Source organism: Phalacrocorax aristotelis, chromosome 7 (assembly GCF_949628215.1).
Source record: "Phalacrocorax aristotelis chromosome 7, bGulAri2.1, whole genome shotgun sequence".
Classification (NCBI taxonomy): domain Eukaryota; kingdom Metazoa; phylum Chordata; class Aves; order Suliformes; family Phalacrocoracidae; genus Phalacrocorax; species Phalacrocorax aristotelis.
The window spans coordinates 11,032,985-11,056,388 of NC_134282.1; the positions used below are offsets into that span (position 1 = coordinate 11,032,985).

A 23,404-nucleotide genomic window follows, 5' to 3' on the forward strand; every position below is an offset into this window, starting at 1 on the left:
GTGCTAGGCAACCAAATTTATAGTGTTGCCCTTATCTCAACTTCTTTACAGAGAAGGATTTTTAATAAACTGCACGCTTTCAAAATTTAGGCTTGCGCACTATACAATGCCAGAGGCTTTCAATGATCATTTATTTCTGGCACTTCAAAGACAGGATTAAGGAAGATGCAAAACTTTGAGGCAGCAGCCTGGGAGCAGGATTCAGACAGAAAAGTAGATAAAGCAGATGTTTTGCCTGCTAGGAGGCTAACAATAAGATAAGCAAATCTTTTATTTTGTAACATGTAGTCTCCACAAAAGCTAGGAAAGCAAAGACAGTATGTCAGTGTGTAAAGGCAGAACACAGCAAAATTTAGAGTCCAACAGGATTGTAGGATGAAAAGATTAAGTAATCCTACAGAAAATAATTCATCACCATACATTAGTATAAAAAATACTTGCAACAAACTATCTGAAGCGGTGTTTAGTTAAGCCACATTTCATGTAGTGTCTGATAAGTACTTCTATTTCTTGCATATTGATTAATAGAAACGATTGCATGCAATACAAATTCATATTACACTGGGGAGACTTTATCCATCAGTGTGCATACATATTTCAGAGCTGTTTCAGAAAATGGTACAATTCTCAGACTTACATTTGCATAATGACATTGAATTTATTTTGAAATGTTTATTACACTTCTGTTTGGCACTGAGGTCCAGATCCTTGGAATTATTTAGAAAGCTAACTGCAAATGCAGGAATCATAGTTCAGTTTACCTGTGGTGGGGAGAACAGCTTAGGAAAGAGCCAGAATGACTGCAGTGAGTATTTATTATTGACTGGTTATGGGCATGCAATTCAGGACTTCCAGGATACTGAAAGAGAACTAGAATCAGGGAAATTTCCTCTAGTTTCAAAGTCAGTTGTTTTGAAATGGCACCTCAGATCAGGGTTTTGGTATCCAAAACAGTCTATTCATTAGCACCAAAAGACACAGTGCTAGTCAAAACACTTCTCCTGGGATGCCCTTTTGTTAACACAGTGTTACAGAGATAGACACATCCTAGGTCCCTTTTATGAAAATCCTACAGCATGGGGAACTTTCGTATAGACATAACCCATAATTAGGATAGAATCCAAGGACACCAGGGCAGTGCTCATGGCACAGCAAAGCATGCAGCTAACTACAGAAGCACAGGAAGGAAAAGGTGTGTCTTGCTTTTATGGTGACTCAGGTTGTACACAAATAAATGGGGCATGCAGTTGTTCTGAAAACTGATGCACCATGTTCAAGCTTTCTAACCCTAAACTTTAACATTAGTACTTGAAAGAAAAAAATTTCCATCGCTAACTGACAATTTTTCACTTGTTCACTAATCAGGGCATGCACCTAAATAAATCCTTTCCTCATATAACATTTACATCGTTTGCTATCACTATATAGATATGTATTTTGAGAAAGAACAACGAAGATAAACTAGTCACCACTGGACCATATTTCAATTAACGAATAGCAACATGCACAATTACTAGTTTTAGTGTATAATACGAAAAAGCCTTGACTTCATTCAATGTTTTACATTATTTATAGAGCAAAGACAATTCAGATCTTTTTTATACTTATTGTGTTAAGCTAGCAAAATAAAGTCTGCAAGCTTGTCCAGAACCACTTAACCCAAATAAGACACACCCAAGTTCTCATAAAACTAGTAAATGGCATAAACATTCTCTTTTAACCAGCCTCTTAGCAGAAAACGAGCATAGACTTCTAAATTTAACATATATCAAGAATGACCTTTGTCTGACTACTCAAAGAAACCTTAACACAAAAAAGGCACCACGATTATTACAAACCTAGTTTACAAGCAAACCGGTTTATAAACAACCTTAACTTCCTTCTGTGATAGCTGTACTTCATACCAGTGAGAGAATTATGCTAGTTTGCTATATTCAGACTTCTTTATGTCTGAATATTGATTTATTGATTTTAAAGAACAGCAATATGCACAAAATGAACAGTATTTACAACAGTAATTATCTTTAGTTCTAATCATCACTTACTCTTGATCCTTTTTCTGGAAAGCACCGACAAACTGAACAATCCTGTCCCCCACATGTGTCAATATATGCATATCCTCCCTAAAAATTAAAAATTTATGGATTTTTAAATATGCATCAGACAAAAATCACTTAATCAAATATTGTCAACTGGACATATTGTCCAATCAGATGATTTTTAAGGCAAAAGATTTGGCTACCCTTGCATACCCACAGGGAAATTTCCTGCTGATGAAGAAACTTGGCATAGCAGCAAACATCAGAGTTTAGTGCAGGTCTTCAGCTTGACACATACGAACCTTTTCCAGTGCTTGCTTAATAGCATACACACATCAATACTACATTTAAAATCCTCCTAACCTTTTTGGACCTCTTATCAGCATAAACATGCTGGCAAAGTAGAATCAATAAGCAAAACCTCATTACTGTTGCTGTAGAAGGTGAAAAACATTACTGCAAGCTATGTTAAGTAATGCTAAATATTACAGCTAAATACAACAAATGAAATACGCTGCATCTAGAAATACTTTAACAGAGTCAGAATTTAATTTGTTCCAATGTGAAATTTGTAACCCATCTCATTAGGTTAGGAGATCGTTTAACTATGATTAAATGATAAAAGGCAAAGCGGGCTGAAGAGCAACAAGCCCTCTCAGCAAAAGCGCCCTGTATTTAATTCTTCTCTATCAAATGGAAAAAGAAGTATGTGCATGGTGTAATTATGCATTGCGTACCATTAATTTACTTATTTCTTGTATTAAAACTTTCTGTCATTGTCCTCTTAATAGCAAAGAAGTGACTGCTTTGTTTCATCAAATTGCAATGAGGAAAAAAAATCATTTTCGAGGGGAAACTAAAACAACAAAATGTAAATTCAGAATTTTATTGTGTGGTAAGTGAACACGATTTTATTACTCTCGTCTATTTCCCAAAGTGTAGTATTAAACCTAAACCAATTATATACACCATATGCATTTATAAACTCACTCAGATGGCTGGAATGTCCACTTGGTGACATTACTTTTTTTTTTTGCAAAATTACATAAATTATCAAAGTGGTTTCAAAAATGATGACAGGACTTAAAAGATTTAAGAATAATTTAAGTAAATAACTAAACAGTGATAACAAAAATATTTGCTAGTGTGGATTTCATTTCTATCAAGGTCAACATTGTTTTGTTACTGGTTTTAATAACCAACAGAACACAACAGGTTCATACTTCCAATTTTTCAAGGAGAAAACACTGACAAATATTAGATAAGGAGGAAATATTCTGTTCTTTCTATCTACAGTATTTTTAGAATATCTAGTACTCCCGAACCACAGAACAAGAGGGTATGATGGCCTCTCTCACAGACTGCTTCTCTTTCACACACTGGATTCCCATGAAACTCCTAATCTACTCCACACTAGTCTCTCACCTAGTTATTAAAAACTTGCCTCTACTGGAATGTCAATGGAATGCGAGTTTGTAATAACATGTAAGCTGTTACCCTTTGTTTTAACTGAACACATTTATTAAAAAAAAAACTTCAAATTTCAACAATTCAGTTAAAAAGGGATGACTTTGGGGGGTGAGGGGAACAACAAACAAGAGCTTTCAAATATTTGAAAGAAACAAAGAGGACAGATTTGAAAGAAGTTTCAGTGAGGGCATTGTAAACATGAGAATGGAGGACAGTACAGAGGGGAAAATAAAGGAGATATTGGGACTATATTATATGTGAACTTTTGGCTCCAGAGAATTGGGAATGCACAGGGAGGCCAGTTTAAGATCTAGGCTAACATATCCTGTTCAATATCTTCATTGATGATCTGGATGAGGGGATTGAGTGCACCCTCAGTAAGTTTGCAGATGACACCTAGCTGGGTGGAAGTGTCGATATGCTGGAGGGCAGGAAGGCCCTACAGAGGGACCTGGATAGGCTGGATCATTGGGCCAGAGCCAACGGTATGAGGTTTAACAAGGCCAAATGCGGCGTCCTGCACTTGGGTCACAACAACCCCATGCAATGCTACAGCCTTGGGGAAGAGTGGCTGGAGAGCTGTCTGGAAGAAAAGGACCGGGGGGTGTTGGTTGCCAGCCAGCTGAACATGAGCCAGCAGTGTGCCCAGGTGGCCAAGAAGGCCAACAGTGTCCTGGCTTGTATCGGGAATAGTGTGGCCAGCAGGAGCAGGGCAGTGACGGTGCCCCTGTACTCAGCACTGGCGAGGCCGCACCTCAACTACTGTCTCCAGTTTTGGGCCCCTCACTACAAGGAGGACATTGAGGTGCTGGAGCACGTCCAGAGAAGGGCAACAAGGCTATTGAAGGGTCTGGAGAACAAGTCATATGAGGAGCAGCTGAGGGAGCTGGGGTTGTTTAGTCAGGAGAAGAGGAGGCTGAGGGGAGACCTTATCGCTCTCTACAACTACCTGAAAGGAGGGTGTAGCGAGGCGGGGGTCGGTCTCTTCTCCCTAGTAACAAGCGATAGGGCAAGAGGAAACAGCCTCAAGCTGCGCCAGGGGAAGTTTAGGTTGGATATTAGGAAAAACTTCTTCACCCAAAGGGTTGTCAGGCATTGGAACAGGCTGCCCAGGGAGGTAGTTGAGTCTCCATCCCTGGAGGTATTTAAAAGAAGGACAGATGTGTTGCTTGAGGATATGGTTTAGTGGTGGACTTGGCAGTGATAGGTTAGCAGTTGGACTCGATGATCTTAAGGGTCTTTTCCAACCTTAACGATTCTACAGTTCTGTATAGAGAAGGGCTTGAAAGCTAGAATGAGTATGATATATGCAACATTTTAGAGCCATGAAATGTACTTAATGAGGAAGGAGACAGACTAAGTGCATGAGAGAGGTTTTTTTACATGCAGCTTTCCAAAAGCATCTAAAGATGCCGAAGTTAGAATCTAGAAGAATCCAACCGAGAAAATTATAAAATAGCTAAGCTGAGCAGCAGGAACAGAAAGGAAACTGAGAACTGCAGAAATACTGGAAGAAATATCATAGTTTTCCCGCAGAACTATAGGTAATTTTGGTGTATAAAGTGTTACTTGTTTGCCCTTTACCATCCTATCTGTCACATGTCTAAAGTAAATATCAATGTCACTTACCCCATCAATTTCTTGTGCTGAAAAAACAATCAGCAGCCACCTGATTTAAAAGAAGGAGAAAGCTAAATTAAAACTAGACTTCCAACATCCAACCTTCATAAAAATGTAGCCTCTAAAAAGTGAGATGTATGTACACATGATTAAGTCCTGTTTGGGGTGATTATTTAGTAAAAGAGTATATTTATAAAGGGTATGCACCATCAAGAAATGCTCAGCACGTGCTATATATATTTGTCGTTTGGATTTGTGAGACTGTGTACAAACACATAGGCATGAGTAAAAGTAAAAGTTATTATAAAAGGTCTTGTAACTTCCCCCTTGTAACCTTCTTCCAATCCCACAATTAGGAATGGCCAGAGAGAAACCATTCCAGACAGATTTCTGCACCTCCACCGACACCATGGGGTAAAGACTGAGCAGAGATGGAGGTGATCCACACCCACCCCAAAATGAGTTAGCTAGTGCTGTTTTCTTTTGCTCAGAGAGCGAGCGAGAGAAGGCAGGGAGCAAAGCAGCACTCAAAACAGCCACGCGATTCCAGAGCAGCATGCTCCATACCAGCCATTGCTAGTGACGGCTTATAAAGTTGAAATCATGTCATTTATTATTTCCACATACAAAAAAAGAAGATAAAGTAAAACAGAAAGGTAGCCCAAAATTTCTGCAACAATACAGGAAATAAGCATTATTATTATTATTAATACTACCATTACTGAAAACTAAGGTGCTCATTCATTATATGAAATGATAAATTAGATATGGTCATAATGTATAGACTACTGTGCATTATTCTCCAGGCTGTAGTGAAGCCTCTATTTTTTGTTTGTTTTTCACATGGTCAACTCTTTGGAGCACTGAGAACTGTGCCGGCAAACACACAATTACTCTCCCTGATTATTAATTATTCATAGATTCAGACTGAATATAATATAACCTGTATATGCACTGATATACACTGATTAATTCAATACAGACAAAATTAACATTTTAGCCATTTATGTACATTTACTTTATAAACTTTTAAAACCTATGTTGCCTGCTACCTTTTTTCTAATACACAGATTTTACAAAAACAAAATATTTATTAAAATAATTAGTGGTAACTGACTCTTGCCAAATGAGAAACAAAGACTGGTTAAACAGTGTGAGATTGCCAGATTATCAGCTACAGCAGTAAATGGTGGAGAAGTTTTGTACACCGCAATAGTTCATCCTTTAATTTATCAAGTAAGTTTGTGTAGAAATTATTTAACTTCACAGAAACACTTCAGCCAGGTAACCGACAATAGCATGGGTTTTTGCTGTGATTGTTACTAATTTAAGGTAATTTTTGCTTCTAACCTTCTGAATTTGCCCAGTCTCTGTAAATATTTTCTTTTGTATCAACATTGGCCAGGTGTGAGCTATTTTTCATTTAAGAAAATGCCAAGTTGTCATGAAGCCCTTGCACAACTGAAATGGAAATCTGATGCTGCTCCTGGATGCATGGTGCTAAAGTCTCCCTTTTTCATCATATATGACAGGCATGTGTTTGCCAGGCTGTTCCCTGACATTTCAAAATCCCTGCCTCCTGAAGCCAGACAGATGTTGCCTATGTACTCAAATCAGCACAAGACTCTTAGAGGTAAGTCATTCACAAATAATGCACAAAAAAGACAAGAACAGCTACCTTGGAGAGTCAGCTGGGATAGAACTGCTACATTGGGGAACACCTGAATAACAAGCAGCCTCAGTCTGCACAAACCAAATAAACATGGAAAAAGACACTGGAGAGAGTTCCGGCGTATTAGCAGAGCAGACGACTGCCTAACAGCAAGGGTGTCAGGTTCATGCAAGGTACATTTGCTGGGCCAGGTTCCCAACTAGGAAAGCATAATTTCACATTCCTGAAGAGCTCAGTGCATGAAGTTTTCTAAAGACCTCAAGAAAGAAGGAAAATTGCATTGACTTTTCCTAGAGGATATTATAGAGATGGAATCATTGATCTAACACATCACTCTGAAAATTCCTGGCTACAGTGATCCTAATCATCTCCTAAGGATCGTTTTCCTCCAGAAAGAGCTCCTGCCACAGATGCTACCAGGTATTTCCATCACAGTCTCTAAAACTTTTCAGCATGCCTTTTAATAATTCTCCCTCATCTGCAAAATTTTTCTGGGACAGGCATTCAGGTTTGAGTTGGTCATTACTTTTTCTTCTCCAAATATGTTAATCACTAGAATGAAGAAATATCTTTCCTCTTAAAACAGACTCAGAATTATAGTTCGTGTTTCCTACTATTCAAGCAGTGCAGTACCTGAAATTTAAATGGTGTAAACTTATAGACCAGCAATCAAGATCAAAGACCACAAATTATCGTATAGGCTTATCAAGTTTATGACAGGCTACAAATGATTTAACTGGTGATTTCTTATTACTGTTAAACTGATAGTTAAGACTATATCTCAGTGACTCTAGTTAAAAAATTTAGTGATCTGTAAAACTCACCCAGCAGTTGTGATAAGCCACTTGATCCGTGCAAATGAATCCTTTGTTAATGCCATTCACGCTGATTGTGGATCTGTATATGCAGCACTTCTTTTTTCTTTCTTGGTTTTTTTTTTTTAACAGCAGGTCTTCTCTTTCCTTCTGTTTGTGGATGGTCTATAAACACTGTTCCATGCTGTTCTTGTTTTCCCCTCGGAATCTGTTTATATTAAAATATACATCTGATGTACTAACATAAGTAATTACCTGATAACCAAAATATGTCTTACCTATTTACATATGTCATACTGCACAGCTTTATGTTGGCACTACATTATATTATTCCTATATAGGCTGCATTTTTATTTTATCAGCAGTCCAATTATTTCAAGGGGACTATATATGAAATTACAGATCAACATAAAAAGGGTACAAGATTTCAGCCTAGAAAAGAGATAGTCTTCACTCAGTGTTTGAAATAATGAGTGACGAGCATCTTGCATCATTATTTCTTAAAAAGCTGTCATACCCACCATTTTAGCTAAAGGCATTAAAAAGAAACACGTGACACCTGTCTACAATAAAGACCTAATGAACTTAAAAAAAAAAGTCAAGAAAATATTGGCTACACTTTCAAGACAGTATCTTCTGCCAACTGGGCTAGACAAGTGTTTGTGTGTACATCTGAGCAAAGGACTACTCTGAACGCAGAATAGGCTGCATGTATCTTCACGTCAGGAGTTCTACCCATATGTATGGATAGATGACAATCATTGGAAACACTACCCAAATTTTTATAGCTTTATTTTTAGACCATTTTTTTCATCAGCCAGGATTTAGGAAGTTGGAAGCCTTAAGTGCAGGACTGACCAGAGGCCTCTACAGCCCCAAACGGTCAGATTTTGCATGCATAAAATAACTGCTCTGACTTAGGTCCAACACCATGTATGCAGTTTTATGTGCAAACATCCTGCACCTACCTTTTTGTAAGCTCAAGCTTCACAAATCCAGAGAAATGGCCAGCTCCTGTGCAAACTTTTACATCTCCCAAATAAAAAAGCTGTCACCCTTTGGAGTAAGGCACATCTGGCAAATGGTTCAAAGTGGTTATTTAAACTGAGGGCTTAAGATGCTGGGCTTTTCCTAGGATAGCACAGATTACCACACGCTTTTATTTTTTAGTGCTGTAGTCTTCCAAATGTGGGGAGGTTAATTCTGAGGAGACTGAACATTGACTAGAGTGAACTGACAGGGGTTAGCTTCCTTTGGAGAAGTCTCCTGAGTAAGCAAAAACCAATCACTTACTGAGAAGGGAGCAAGGACATAAATCTTCAGCAAACTGGCTGTTCTTTGATAGCTGTTCATCAAGCAGCTATCTTTTCTCTGTAAAACAAATGAACGTGAAGTTCCTGCAATATTTCTCTCTTGCTTTCTATTATTTAGATAGTGCAACGTCTTTCTAACCAGAACTAATCTATAAATAATACTGACTCCTATGTGTACCACAGTATATCCATATCCCACAGTATGAAGAAGAGACTTTGTAAGCCACTGGGCACTGACTAATGAATTAATAACCTAAGGGCAGCCAATCATGCTGCAAGACCACACCCTAGATGTACTGTACAGTACTTCCTTCATCTGCCAAAATTTTAGTCTCTTTCTGTGCCCCAGTTCCCCAGCCGTAAATAAAAGAGAAAAGAAAAAAAAGAAAAAAAACAACACTCCTAATAATAACATAATATTCCAATAACATTCCTACCTCACTGATTTTTACATTAATAACATAAATAAGTAAATTTGTAAAGTAATAAAATACTGCAGGGATGGATCGCCTCAAATGGAAAATCCAAGCCAGTCATAAAGTGTTAGACTTTGCAGAAATTTGATCCTGTTGTGCACTATCCATCTCATTCATTATCCAAACAGCTTCTGAAAATGAAATAGAAATTTGGTATTTGGATTGTACTAGCAAAGAATCTTTTATTTTCAAATTAAAATCCATGTTGATCCAACCCATTGACACAGTTTGAAATAACACTTAATGCATGAGTGGAAGACTTAAACCACTCTGCTTGCTATTCCATCATGGCTACCAAAACCCCATTGTTTTCTGAAGAACCTGCCTATGGTTTGAAGTGTTCAGCAACCAGTGCAATAATATAAGGACTACAAAGTGTTATTTAGATTAATATATCATTGATCTCATATTTTATATTCTGTAGTAATCACAACAGTTACCTCAACAGACTACCACATAATTTGAAAGAAGGTAATATATCCCTAGGATAAGACACTCGATACCACCAAAGGAACAGGTTTTTATACAAGCATCAACAATCTCAGCTCATAAAAATCTCAAAAGCCAGAGGAGGAAAAGCTGGCACTCTAACATAACCTAGATGTTTAGTTTCTACACAAGGACCAAGAAGGAAGACAATTTCATTCTTAGGGACTGACAAAATAAGACCACAGGACATGAGCCATAGTTTGAGGCAGACACACAGCTACAGTTATTGAGGCATAAAAAATTAGAGCAGCCCTAACTATATTCTCCTTACATTCAAATAAACCAACATTATGCATAGCAAGACTGTTGAAGTTACAAAGTCAAGGATTCAGAAGTTAGGAAAAAAATTAGGGTTGTGTGCTCAATTTTAATGTGGTTCTTTTATGTGTATGATCAGGACAGTAATTTTAAGTACAAGAACATATATGCTGTTTTCCATAGGACTTCTGCCTCATTCACAATGGATATGTTCCGTACTCTTTTCATCCTTTTCCTTAAGCCCTACTTCTTATTTTACAGTGTCTTATGAAACTTTGTGCTTTATGCTGAATTCATGCAACTGCAGTGTCTCCCACAAAAATATTCCTTATCTGTAAAAAGAGAAAATACTGTTATCCTTGATTTACCATAGAGAACTGAGGAAACAGAATCAAAGCTAAAATCATTAAATATCAATTACTGTGAAAAAAAAGCCAAACTTGAATTTGTTGCAGCTTTCAATTGCTTTCTAGTATTAAGAAAGCTATTAATCTGTTGTTCATGCCCTGGTGGTTTTTCGGTAAAGCATCCCTACAGGCAGCTACAGGTACACATTTTGGTGCAACCGATGTTAAGCCTGCCTGGCCAGCTGTTTTGCCAGACAACACAATCTCCCTGAGTTTGTAGGTCTCTGAAGATATTATGGACTACAACAGTATCAGCAGCACAGTCTGCATTAAGGTTTCATAGACTTTTTTTGGATGGTTGCCATCAATTATGGTAGCAACAAGCAGCCAAGAGAACATCAACAGCTGATCTTACCTTTGCTCCAGCTCAATGCTACTTCAAAGTCACTTACCTCTCCTAAAAACTCACGTAAAGGCATATATGCTTTTCATAATGCAACATTACTTGCTGTTTCTTATCTGTAACACATACAACTGCCATCCATTTGGGCCATACTACTTAGCAGCCAGCTGCTCAAGGTCAGTGAAATAGGTGGTACTGGAGTAAGACGGGTCTCGGAGAAGACTTTTTTTAAAAAATTATCTCTGTTGCATCTTCCTTGTTAGCACTTTCCCATCTTTGCTTCAAGCTTGCTGACTTCTTTTTTTTGAAATTTCTACACAGGGTTTTCATTATTTGAAAACTGACTCAATATCTTTTTATTACAGCAGTATTTCATCACTAGGTATTCTGCATATATTTGTTTATTTCTCCTGACAGTGGTTTGCCTGCTTTCTTCTGTATCTTCCAATATTTCTTTGGCCTAGTATCCAAGAACTCTCCTTTTAAGTACTATCTTCTTTACTCAGTGACAGTTATACTGTTCATCCTGCATCTGAATTTGCATCATTTCTGAGGACTGACCACTCTCTTCCACTATAGTCTGGCTTGCTCCCACTTTGTTGTCTCAAACAAGCCTGCACCTTTTGTTTTCATTTTTGTGTAAATGGGTCTGCTACCTACTGTCTAACACCAGTTCTTCTAATGCTAAACAACTGTAGACCCCATTTTTGTCCTTATTACAGTATTCCTACATAAAAAATGTTGCACTGTTACAGTTGACAGGTTTAGGAATCTGACAAATAAAATGCATCAGTTTAGTGGTTTTATCCCTAAGATATTATTTCCTCTACACTGTCACCATCAATCTGGCATGAAAACAGGATTTTTTTTCCCGTTCTCTCTATACCTGCCAGCCTGCTCTTACTGATGCTTGAGATTTTAGAGCCAAGGTGATAACATCTGTGATTATGTACAAGATCTTTGACACTGAATACACTGCTCTGCTCTTCCAGACGTGTGTTCTTGCTGCTAGTACCAAACTTTTGTGAAAAGCAGCCTCTACTAAATAGCCTTCACAGAGGATTTCCTAGGGGGTTGTCAATAGTCTTTACTCTCATGCCTGTAAAAAGCAGCTATTTTACACAACTCTGTGGTTAGCTTTATGTTCATGACAAGCTTTAGATTTGTATCTTGTGAGTAGTCCAAAATACATTTTTTTATATATATTGTATTGTTGAATAATTAAGCTTTTACTGTGTCACTTGTAGTGCTTAACAAAACCTGTAATGCAGGATTGCCTATACAGCATTCACGAACACTATGGATAAGGTAAGATCGTTGTGGCTGGCCTGGCCAAGGTACTTTCTAAGCTGGCACCATCTAAGAACAGCACTTTGTTTGGCGAGATGTTATGTTGGACATGCAGTACTTTTGTCAACAGCGTAAATGTGATACACTTTACATATTACCAACACTTCACAAATCACACTTCCATTCAGAAAGCCTTCATATCATGCAAAGCTATGTGGAAAGCCTGCGGAGAAACACTTCTCACTGACTGACATTTATGCAGTGGGCAGCACTTTGCCCCTTGTGTAATCAGCCGCTTGGTCTTCGCTGTCTCAATATGAAAACACTTGAGGGAGAGGAAAGTGTTGCTGAAGGGAAAACACTCCCGTCAGTGCCCGGGGGCGGCCCGGGCAGCAGCGGGATGGCGCCGAGGGCCGGGGCTGCCGCCGGCCTTCCCCGATACCGCCTCACTCACGCACCCAGCGCTGCCGCCGCCCGCCTCGCTCCCGCCCCCGTTCGACGGACCCCTTCTCCCCGCAGGGGCGCGACAGCCGACCCCAGGCCGTGTCCTTGCTCGGGCGGTGCCCGGGGCTGCCCCGGGCCGGTCCCCGTCCCTGCTCCCGCCGCGCAGCCCCGAGGCCGTTCGGGCGGCACTCACCACCTGCGCCCTCACGGCGGGGTGGGAGAAGCGGGCTGGGGACGGAGACGGCCCAGTAACCTGGGACATCTGCAGCTGGGACACCTCAGCGAGCTGCCTAGCCCCGGCAGGCGCCGAGGCCAGGCGGGACATCCCCTGACGAGCGCCAGGTACCGCCGCCCGGAGCTGCTCACCTCAGCTCCCAGGCGGGAAAGCCCGCGGCTCCTGACTCATTCCATGCCCGCTGAGTACGGACGGACGGACAGACAGACGAACGGACGGATGGACTGACGGACGGCGGCTGCTGGCGGTGGCCAACGCAGGAGACGCGGAGGGCAGAGGAGGGGGTGGAGAGAGGTGGCCCGGCCCACCCCGGCCAGCTGCGGCCGCTGTCCCCACCCCTAGGCACCGGGGAGAGCCGAGGCGGGTGCGAAGCAGCAGCCCCCAGGCCAAAAGCTGCGGGCGAGCGGGGGACGGAGTCCAAGCGTCCTGGGCCGAGCTCCACGGGACGCCGCGCAGGTGGTGCAGAGCGCCGGAATGGCCGGCAGGGGCTGCCCCAGCCGCCTGGCGCTGCTACTGCTGCTCACCCTGCTCCGGCCGGGCCGCGCCGCGGCGGCGGAGGTGAGTGAGGGAGCGCGGGGTGGAGGGGCTGGAACGGCGGCGCAGGGTCCTGCGGCGGCTACAGCCTCACCTGGGGCAGAGCGGGGCTTTCAACCCCTCGGCTCCCTGTGCCGGCGCACTGCGTTTCGGCGTTGGCAAGTAATGAGGAAGAAAAGGTTAATTTATTGTATTTAAAATAATACACCTCACCTGCGTCGGGTACATCGCACGCGGGCACCCTGAGGTGAGGTACATCTCGCCCGGCCGTGAGGTGTCGTTGACGAGGCAGGATGAGTAAAGGCGGGGAGGCCCCCGCGCAGGACGCTTGGTCACCGCTTGTCTCAGGTGCGAAGAAGCAGGGCGTGTGGGCGGCCCAGGCGGGCGCGTCGCTGGGCGGCTTCCCGCCTTTCCAGCTGAGGGGCTCCCGTGAGGGCATGGGGTACTCAGCCCCGCCGGGAGTCCGGGGAGCGGCCATGGAGGCCTGACCGTGGGCAGCGCGTCGCTTCGCAGGAGGCAGCGGGTGTGGACGGCAAGGACAGAGTGGTGCTTGGTCTGGATGGTCTCTGAGGTAAACGCGCTCAGAGCAGCACATCGTCTGGACCACCTGTGCCGCCTTTGTTACAAACTCGCTTTACAGTTTGTCTTTCAGGTTTAATGATGACTGTACGTCACAGTTTGGTCGATAAATTCTCCTAGATCATGTTGTAATCTTTGCTGTTCCTATCTCCTCTGGCTGGTTATAACATTTAGATTGTACATGCCCAACTGGGAGGAGAGCAGTCAGCTGTGAGAGTAAATGGGTCAGTGTAGCTCTCAACATTTCTGGCAGTTACCAAACAGAAAACTGCCAGTTTCAGTAAGTTTCTGACAGACGTCCAATACAGGAAACTGCCAGTTTCAGTAAAGTTCAAGTTCTGTTTCTCCCATAATAGTCAACAGTGTTAATTCCTCCTTGCATGTGTGAGTGAAGCTCTAATACAGTACATCAAAATCGTTTACCGCCTATCAAAACATTTTGCAGTTCACCTTTATAAGGAAGAAATCTTATCTTCTACTTTGTTGTTGTCAAAATAGAGCCGCATTATGCTGTAATTACCTGGAGCTGACTAATTTGTAATAACGTTTCTTCTAAAATATTGCGTCTCTCTCACTCATCCATTCTGGGTGAAGTATCTGGAAACAGCATAAGTACCTCACCAACTTTTCTTGCATGGCACTCTAACTAACTTGCAGTCAAGTTAAGAAAGATCTAATTGTTTTATTTTTAATGGAATTAAAATACCTCTTAGTTCATATGTAGAACAGAGGTACCAGACCTATTTGCAAAGTACACGTTTTCTGCAGAGCTGTAACAAGGCTCTGCCCAGATCTGATCCTTTCTCGAAAGCAAGATGTAGAAGATGAATAAACTCAAGATTTGCCTCTGTTCTATTCAGTTTGCTGTCCTGTATTCCGTTCTTCTCTTTGTCTGGTGGTACCTTCCAGCCGTTGCCCTTGTTGCTCCTAAGAGGTGGACATCATCATGTATGCTTCTGGATGGCTATTGACAAGTGCAGGCTGTGTACCGGGAACTCCTCCCCTGCCTCCCACAACACACTCACTAACACTTTTTCTAAGCCTCACTTCTGGCTGTGCTGATCTTGTCATCCTGTTTCATGTTTTTATCTACAAAGGGAGGTAAAAGGAGGTACATTGACAAATAAGACCCTACATAAGGCCCAGTAAAGCATTTCAACGCTGTTTAGCAACCTGCGTTTGCCAGTCTTGCAGATTCATGTACCTTAGTTCATTAGCAGTCTTTCTGCTTAAGGTAGGTCATGAAGTTCTGAGATACCAGTTTTCTAGAGCGTTGTTATTAGTAGATTCTTACTGACACTTAGATCTTAAAGACAGGATTTGGTATGGTAAGATGTGTCTTCTACAGAAATCTTGCTGTTTAAGCCAAGTTTGAACAGGATGTATTGATTCAGTGGTGCTCTGAAAATTCAGTGGATATCAGATGTCTGAGATCAGTTTAAACTAGGTTTGGAACAGGTAACAGATCAGTTTAAGATTCAAATGTCATAATTTCTATTACTGTATGAAAATGCTGATATTTTCAAAAGAGAAAGCAACTAAATTTTTTAGATGATGCAGGAAACAAACTTTTAAAGAGCAAATTTTATCTAAGCTCCTAATTAAATGTTAGTGGCTAATGTTAATTGACAGTAAATGATTGATAAATAAATAATTGCATCTTGGCTGGGCTGTCCACTGCAAAGAAACAGATATTGTTTGCATTTTAAAATTGTGTTACACTTTCATATGAAAGTAAAACGATATTTGACCAGCAAGTAATATTTTTGCTGTATGCATAAATTAAAAAAAAAAGTTTCAACATAGAAAACTTTTAAGTGTATGTCTTCATAACTCAATAAGTAGTTTATTCTTAAAGACAAGAAAGAAAAATATTAATTTGTGCCTGCTGCTGTTTATACAGCAAATTTTGGTCCTCACAGCCCTTCACAGAGCCCAGACTTTCCTGCCCTTAGGAGGCTGAACTTTATGGTACCTGCTAGGGAGTATTATTATCTGCATTCTTGGCCACTGGCATGCCCTAATCACATCATCTGAAAACTCAGCAGAAGTAGCATCTTCCCATGTCAAAGGCTTTTCAGCTTGCTTGATGTATTCCTTCACTCCAAATACTGATGTTATAATTCTTTGGATTTTCCCACTGTTTATTAAAATACTTTATAAGACTAATACAAATTATAAATATGTTTCCTTAGGGAACACGATTGTTCTAATTCCTCATTTCTGTTTTAATTTCTATCAGCACCTGGAGCTGATACTGTCTTGATGCACATGTACAATCCAATTAATTCTCCCGAGTGTGTCCTGTCTTTTGATACCATCCATGTCCTTCTTGTATGTCTTGAAATTAAACACTAATCTAAAATGTTTTCTGGAATTTGCTGCTTCAAATGACGCTAGTAAGGAAAATAACTAGGTCAAGTTCATTAACACTGAATTGATACTGCTTCTTAGTGGCATTGATATTTTTTATGATGGCATCATGTTAGCTTGTGCTCAGAGTGGGATAAAAGAGGGTTTCTGCTTGGGTAAGATTACTGGATTGCAAGTTAGCTGCACCTCATGTTATTACCATTTTTTATTTGCATTGTAATACAACTGCAATATTGTATTAGCTCATGGGATAAAGTGCTCAGTATTCTGTATTTACATCAGTCATTACTCTTTGTATTTTTTCATAATGTGCTGCTAGCAAAGGAGGAGAGATAACATTCAGTGACTGTAAAGGCTTGAGAAGATCTTTTTTACATCCCCTTTCTCACTTATGCTTATTGTCCATGACTAGATGCAAGTGTTCATATTTCCCAATTAATTTTTTACAAATGTTAGAATTTGCATGCAAATACTTATAAACTAGTCTTCATTCAATGTTTTTTTCCTAATTATATGCAAACTATATGGCTGTCACAAATAGATCTTAATATGTCATTTTGGAAGGAATAAACACAGTGTTCTGGCTCAGCCATGAGCATCTCCAAGGCTGGTAAGAATCGAATGCAGGCTAAATTGCTTTAACTCTGAATCAAAATGTTGGAGGGGCAAAGTGTCACAGTGAGAATTTTACTTCTCTGCTGGCCTTTGGAAGTGGCCAGGTTCTTTGTCGCTCAAGGCAGCTGAGAGGGAAGATGTGCACCTGAATATACAAAAGAGAGTTCATGGAGCATGTTAGAAAAACAAGTCCTTTGTGAAGTGCTCTCTTTGATTTGCTTAATATGATCCCAGCTCTGAAGTCAATGGGGGCGTTACTTTGGTAATTGGGCCCAATTTATACTAGACTGTTCTGATCCTGATTGCGTCTATAATTAGTTGTAATTCAGCCGCCATCTCCGTAGAGAAGCAGGCTGGTGTCAGAGCACTGCAGAGCAATGCTTTTCCTATTGGGCCAAGAGAGTTAACATAAATTAGCAAAGGTGCCCTAATGTTTGGCATCAAAATTTATGGAGTCCTGCTGTCTTGCATCACATGGAGGCTTGCTCTGAAGGCCATGAAATGTTAAGTGTGCTTATGTGCTTGCTGCATCATACAGCTGAAAGAAGATGAACCTCCTTAGGTGGTATTAGTAAACACCTGTGAAAACTGGACTGTTTCTAGTTGCTGTATGGCCTTTTTCTAACAAATCTACAAGGTAAATACACATTTAAGCAAAACTGTATTGTTCAAGTTATTTTACTGACTGAGTAATATTAAAATAATCAAAGTAGGCAGGCAAACACTGGTTCTTTCGTCATTATTTTGCATTTCATATAGATATAACAGCATTTTACTTCAACATCTAGTAAGCTCTTCTGCAATACCTAGAGATGATTTATCATAACATGTCTTTGAAACAAAATACTTTGCTATTAAGTGCAACTAGTATGGGATGTCCGGTCATCTGTTTTACTGTCACATTCTCACCCTACCGCCTAACAAAGTAATACTAGAAGGCTCAGTATGTTGGCATGGATTACAGGAGCCTAGGAGGAAGGTGAAATACAAAAAGGCTTTTTTTCTTCTTAACTGTTTACAGCCCCAGTCTCTTGTGCATGCACTGGAAAAGTTGCTTTTTGCCACAGGTAGTATATTTTCGGTTCAATTTTCATGGTTTGTCTTTTTTTTAACTTGGCAGTTTTGTGACAGGGTACAAGTCTCACAGGTTTACAGGTTTTTCATTTGGCCTGGTTCAATGAAGGTTTTTTAACTAAGGCTTTATGCTGCATTTTTCCACAGATCATTTTGACAAAGCTGCAAGAAAAAGTAACCTTCCCCCCCCCCCCTCCATGAAATTGCACAGCCTTTCAAAAAAGGAGAAACCAAAACATGTGCAATAAGCTTTCTCTGAACAAGCTACTGTTGCTTTCATTGCTATTTGCACCACTTAACAGAAGATGCACAGCAGGAATTTTATGCATATACAGATATACAGGCCTGAGGAGACAACAATTGTAGTGAATACCATTCCCACACTCAACAGCTGGGAAGAAATACAAATTGTGTGATGTAATGCTAACCGTATTATGGTAGATAAGCAAAAATTCACTAGTTAAATGGTGTGTATTCTTTGTTATTAGATTGCTCTTTTAAGATGACTGTCTGTTAGGAAGGAAGAGCACGGATGAATAAGCTGATTAAACACCCTTAAGAGTTTGCTACACAAAAAATTCTGTGGCCTGAATTGCCTAATCTTTTTTTCCTTGTGGAGAGGAAGAATATTTATTTCTTTTGTCCCTGTGTCCTGTCCAAGGTCAGGAGAAGAAACCCACAGAGATGGGGTTTATAGGTCTGCCTTTGGAGATTTTACCCATCTGAATATATGATGAACAGTTTGGTCCAGTTTCTGGTAGTCCTCATCACAGTGATTTCCACCCTAGTGAGATTACTTGTGGGGTAAGATATCGGTCATTATAAATACAAGTATCAAAATTTTCTGTTTTAGCAGAAGAAAGCCAACCATCATTCTCTCTGTTTAAAGAGGGAGTAATTCTGTATCTTTTCTTTCTAGACCAAAAGAAATTAAAAAAAAAACAAAAAATGGAGATTTAATTGATAGCCTAGAGTTTTCCAAAACTGCACACAACATGCCAGCTCTAAGTACATAGATACTGAGTAGTTTTACACAGCTTCTAAAATACAGGCCTTAGTGGTCATCACTGCAGACCTCACAAACAATTTGAGTTTGTGAAAACTCAGGGTGAGGGTTTTTTTTCTAAATTACAACATTTTACCAGTTTTATCCTAACACAATGATGATAACATGCAGGCATAGGGAATATTTTTAAGCCGTACTGTTCTCACACTCCCTAATTCTTTACTGTCAGTGAGTGAGAGAGAAGGGAGAAGCTCCATATAATTAATTGTACTGTATGTGCTTGGACAGAGATATGGTTGGCACCATGGAAGTTGTATGTGGAACTACAAGCAAGATGGCAGAACAATATGCTTTCATAAGAGTAGTATGAACAGCTGTGTTATGGTTGTTTCTTGGAACTTCCATACAGACGGGCTCATTCACAGCAAAAAAGATAAACTATTCAGTAAGTATATTGCAAAAAAAAACTGCAGGGTGTTTTATGGGTTTTGTTTTGTTTGGGTTTTTTTGTGTTTAGTAGGGTTTTTTTCCCCCCAAGGACATAATTTATTCCATTTAAACATAGGCAAGAGATACCAAAAGTTCTATGAAAATATTTTTCCATCTGCTGTATACTGTTTTACTTAAGGTTTATGTTACTGTTTTTTTAAATTGTGATAAATATGAATAGTTATAATGAAGAGACTTGGCTAACACTACAAAATTGTTATTATACAAAGTTCTTGCTGGACAGGTTTTTGTTTTAAAAACTAAGAGAAAGTTTTCAAAACGGTTTCAATCTCTGAAGTGAAAAAGGGTTTTCATACACGTTCCCTTGACATGATAGAAAGTTGTTTAAATGTTCATTTACAGCAGCTTCTTCTTTTTCTCCATACCAGTCATTTACCATAGTTTATTTGCAAATACCATTATAAATATACCTTTATATTACATAAAAGAACAAATCCCTTCCAGAGGAACTCCTGACATTTTAAAATTAAGGGTAGAAAATAAGGAAATTCTTATCAAGTTCAGATAGGCACATGTTGTGTGTTCACAATGTGAGATCCTAAGTTGTGCAAGTCTAAGTTAGACACAAAATCCTGCTTCTGTGAAGCATTACAAAGTTTTTTTCCTATGATCTTAAATGCTTAGGACTTCTCTTCTGCACATCACACTGAAAACAGCACGTAGCCAGTAGTACAAGGCCTATGTCACCAAGGAGGGATGTTGATTTGGTATTTATTCCCTGAGCAAGGTTCCCATTACAAGTGTTTAATGGAGCTTATTCAACAACTGCACTGTCTGTAGCGTAACAGTTGTCTTCCACTGTGTCCTCTGAGATCCGGTCTCTCTACATTAGACATTATTGACCAAGCTGTTTAATAATAAAATTACAGTTGTATTTCTTTATAATTAAAAGTCAGAGTGAAATAATTTTTGTCGGGTGCTCGGTATTCAACTGTTTGTTAGGCAAAATGCGGTGAATTTTGATAGCATACATGGCTGTTAACAGGAGTCTTCTAAGGTAGGAATGTCTGGCTGCCGTCCAGGTCACAAGTGACTACACAATGTTTCAGGGTTTGGGAACTGGCATATTTTCCTTCATCTCATCATCTCCTATTTCTGCTCTATGTTGTCTATACTTATTGAAGGCTTAATAATTTGGTTTTGTTTTACTGGTCCAGCAATCACTAAAAAAAAAAAAAAAATCAGAGCTCTTCATGGTGTTTGATAGTTTTAATGAATTTGTGTTTGATGCTTAAATGCATGAAAAACTTCTTGTATACAGATTGTAAATGTGAGACTAGTATTTTGTTTTGATAGCAATGTTTAGGAGTGAGGCAACTTCATTCTCCAGTACCTTGTATGCTGCATGGTGATTTGCAGTTGTGCAACATGAGGAATATGCTGCCAGGGTCACATATCTACTAACCATGTCTAGATAGAATTACTGGCTGTGCTAGTCTAGCTAAGTATCCTAACACAGGTGCATCACAGTCAAAAAAAAGATTTTCCTTATGTAGCCTTTTCTGCAGTAGGAACTTTTTTCTATACAGCTCTGCTCTCAGATCCTCTGCTTGAGCAGGTTAGGATAAATCTTCAAAAACATAGCTGTGTCCAAGCTAGAAGCTTTAGCTAGTACCACAGTGTCCTTCAGAAAGTGCAGCATTTCACACCTCTGTGCAGCATACCTACCCCAACACAAGTCTGTAGTGTAGATAAATGTTAAAGCAAAACTCTCCACTTACTGTAATAATAATGCTTTACACCCACTTTTATTAGATGTAATAGAAAATATGTAGTAGAGAACATTAGTGAAATGGGCCCTTTGTGGTTTTAAGCACTATATTAACATCAACTATTTGAGCAATATTATTCTGTGTGCTCAGTTGTGGTTTATAGACGCAGCTGGAATGTGTAAAGTGATTGCGCTGCACTGAGGCAGCTCAGGAAGAATTCAGAAATCTCAGTGTGTCAGCAGCCCTTTAAAATTGACAGTCAAGACTCTTAAAGGAGCTGGCTCACTGATATGTAATTTTTAATAAGTATTGGAATTAAAGAGAAATTACAGAAAACTGGAAGTTAGCTGATAATTTACTTACACTTAGAAAAGACCACTGTGATAACCTGCATATTTGTAGGCTACTCAGGGTAGTAATAATGAGCAGAAAGATTGAAAAGAAAAAAAGTTGCATCACAGAAAAATAAATCTTGTTCAATGAGTCTTGTTCCGTGTTTTGATGGAGTTCTAATTTAGTGATCCTTGAAATTTGAAGATAAAGACCTAATGGCAGAATAGGTGAGATGCTAATAAAAATCAAGTTTAAATGACATATCAGGCTTGCATATTTAAAAATGAGCCTGATCAGCCATTAGAACCACCAGTGAAGGAACATGACAGCTTCACCACCCACTTGAGAGGAGACACCTGGGCTATTTTTACTGTCCAGAGTAATTAATGGCTATCACTTTCACTGCTTTTAATTCAACTTAAAATTCCTCATGCTGCACAGTCATCTTTCATTTATGTTAACCAGGATTTACCTCTGGAATCGGTGGAGTTCACCCATGAAATTAAAGACTAATAAAGCCAAAGTGTAAATTTAAGCCCCATTGCAGCCAGATTACCATGTTCCTACAGAATACATTTAATTTCATCTCAGCTTTCATCTGAATGTCCTGTGTGGTCTTGATGTAATCTTCATCTGAAACAAAGAATACAGTGCCTGTTACCTGCAGCAACACACTTGGCTGCCTCTCTGTCCTGGGTGCAGTATTTTTAATACAATTATGTATTTTGAAATCATAGCTGACCTACTTTCATGTTCTCTGGATGTCAAAAAGCAAACAAATATTCTGACTGTTCTTCATCGTCATTCCAAAAAGAGATCAATGGAGAAATATTGGCTCATCACCCTCACTGGGTCTGTTCCCCATCTTCCTGCCTTAAAATCATTCCCAGTATGACTGTATTGTCCCAAAAATATGAGTGACAGGACTCAAAGCCTGTGCTATTGATAGAAATGCTTATCATTGTTTGCTTTTTTCCTTACATTAATGCTTTGTGATCTCCTTTTGACATATTCAGGTTTGATAACATCCCAAAATATCTTGTCTAACATCCTTTGTGTAACCAGCTCTATTGGGAAATGTCTGCGAGCTGTGTAGGATTCTCTCTGATACTCCAAATTAAGTTCCCACAGCTGCAATGGTAGGAGTAGCAGTGTCATGTTGAATCTACATTAAGGTGTATAGGTGACAATGTAGTATGTTACTTCTTCCTTCTTAGTCGTTTCTTTGAGGGATTAAGTGAAGTAGAGGACTGGAACACTTTTTTAACAGATGCTTAAGTTAGTCTCTGATTTGGGGGCAGGATGAGGTCAGAGCCCCATGGAATCCAATCCCATAGCGTAAGCAGAGCAATTCAGTGTTATAGATAAGGTTGCACCCACTGAACAAAACATTAACTGCTGCAGAAGATGTGCTTCAGTATGTACAACTGTAACTATTTACAGAACATAGAATACTACTACAATCACTGAAAACACTTTTGAAAGGTCCTCCATAAATTACTCCAAGAAAGTGTTGGGTTTTCTTAAAATTTTGGTTCATCAGTAAATTAATTTGGTTTGTTATTCATATAATGATCTGACTTTATCCTTTGGCCTAGATTTTTAGATCAAAAATCTAGTGCCATCTACCTTATCTAAATATTTTAAATAAATGTAGGTGATTGTTATAAAAATCACAAAACTGAAAACCATGCAGTAAAACAGTGGCTTTGGTAATGTGTTTACTTATGTAGATTTTATTGTCAGGATTTTGAATAAGCCATTAATAACTAATACTCAGTTTCCTTATCTTATAAT

General features: G+C 39.5%; 2 protein-coding genes across 2 annotated transcripts in view; one reads left to right on the forward strand and one right to left on the reverse strand.

The window, feature by feature from the left end:
• COL4A4 (collagen type IV alpha 4 chain) overlaps positions 1–13,308 on the reverse strand; it is a 77,235-nt gene extending 63,927 nt beyond the window's left edge. The window contains exons 1-5 of the mRNA XM_075098774.1: positions 13,003–13,308; positions 8,910–8,987; positions 7,626–7,824; positions 5,139–5,178; positions 2,046–2,123 (exon numbers count right to left, since the gene is read on the reverse strand). Of these exons, the coding sequence (XP_074954875.1) occupies positions 2,046–2,123; positions 5,139–5,178; positions 7,626–7,681 (174 nt within the window). The 5' untranslated portion in view covers positions 7,682–7,824; positions 8,910–8,987; positions 13,003–13,308. The remainder of the gene's footprint in view (positions 1–2,045; positions 2,124–5,138; positions 5,179–7,625; positions 7,825–8,909; positions 8,988–13,002) is intronic.
• The window catches only part of COL4A3 (collagen type IV alpha 3 chain), a 67,449-nt gene continuing 57,052 nt past the window's right edge, over positions 13,008–23,404 (forward strand). Inside the window, exon 1 of the mRNA XM_075098775.1 lies at positions 13,008–13,429. Coding sequence (XP_074954876.1) covers positions 13,346–13,429 — 84 coding nt within the window. The 5' untranslated portion in view covers positions 13,008–13,345. The remainder of the gene's footprint in view (positions 13,430–23,404) is intronic.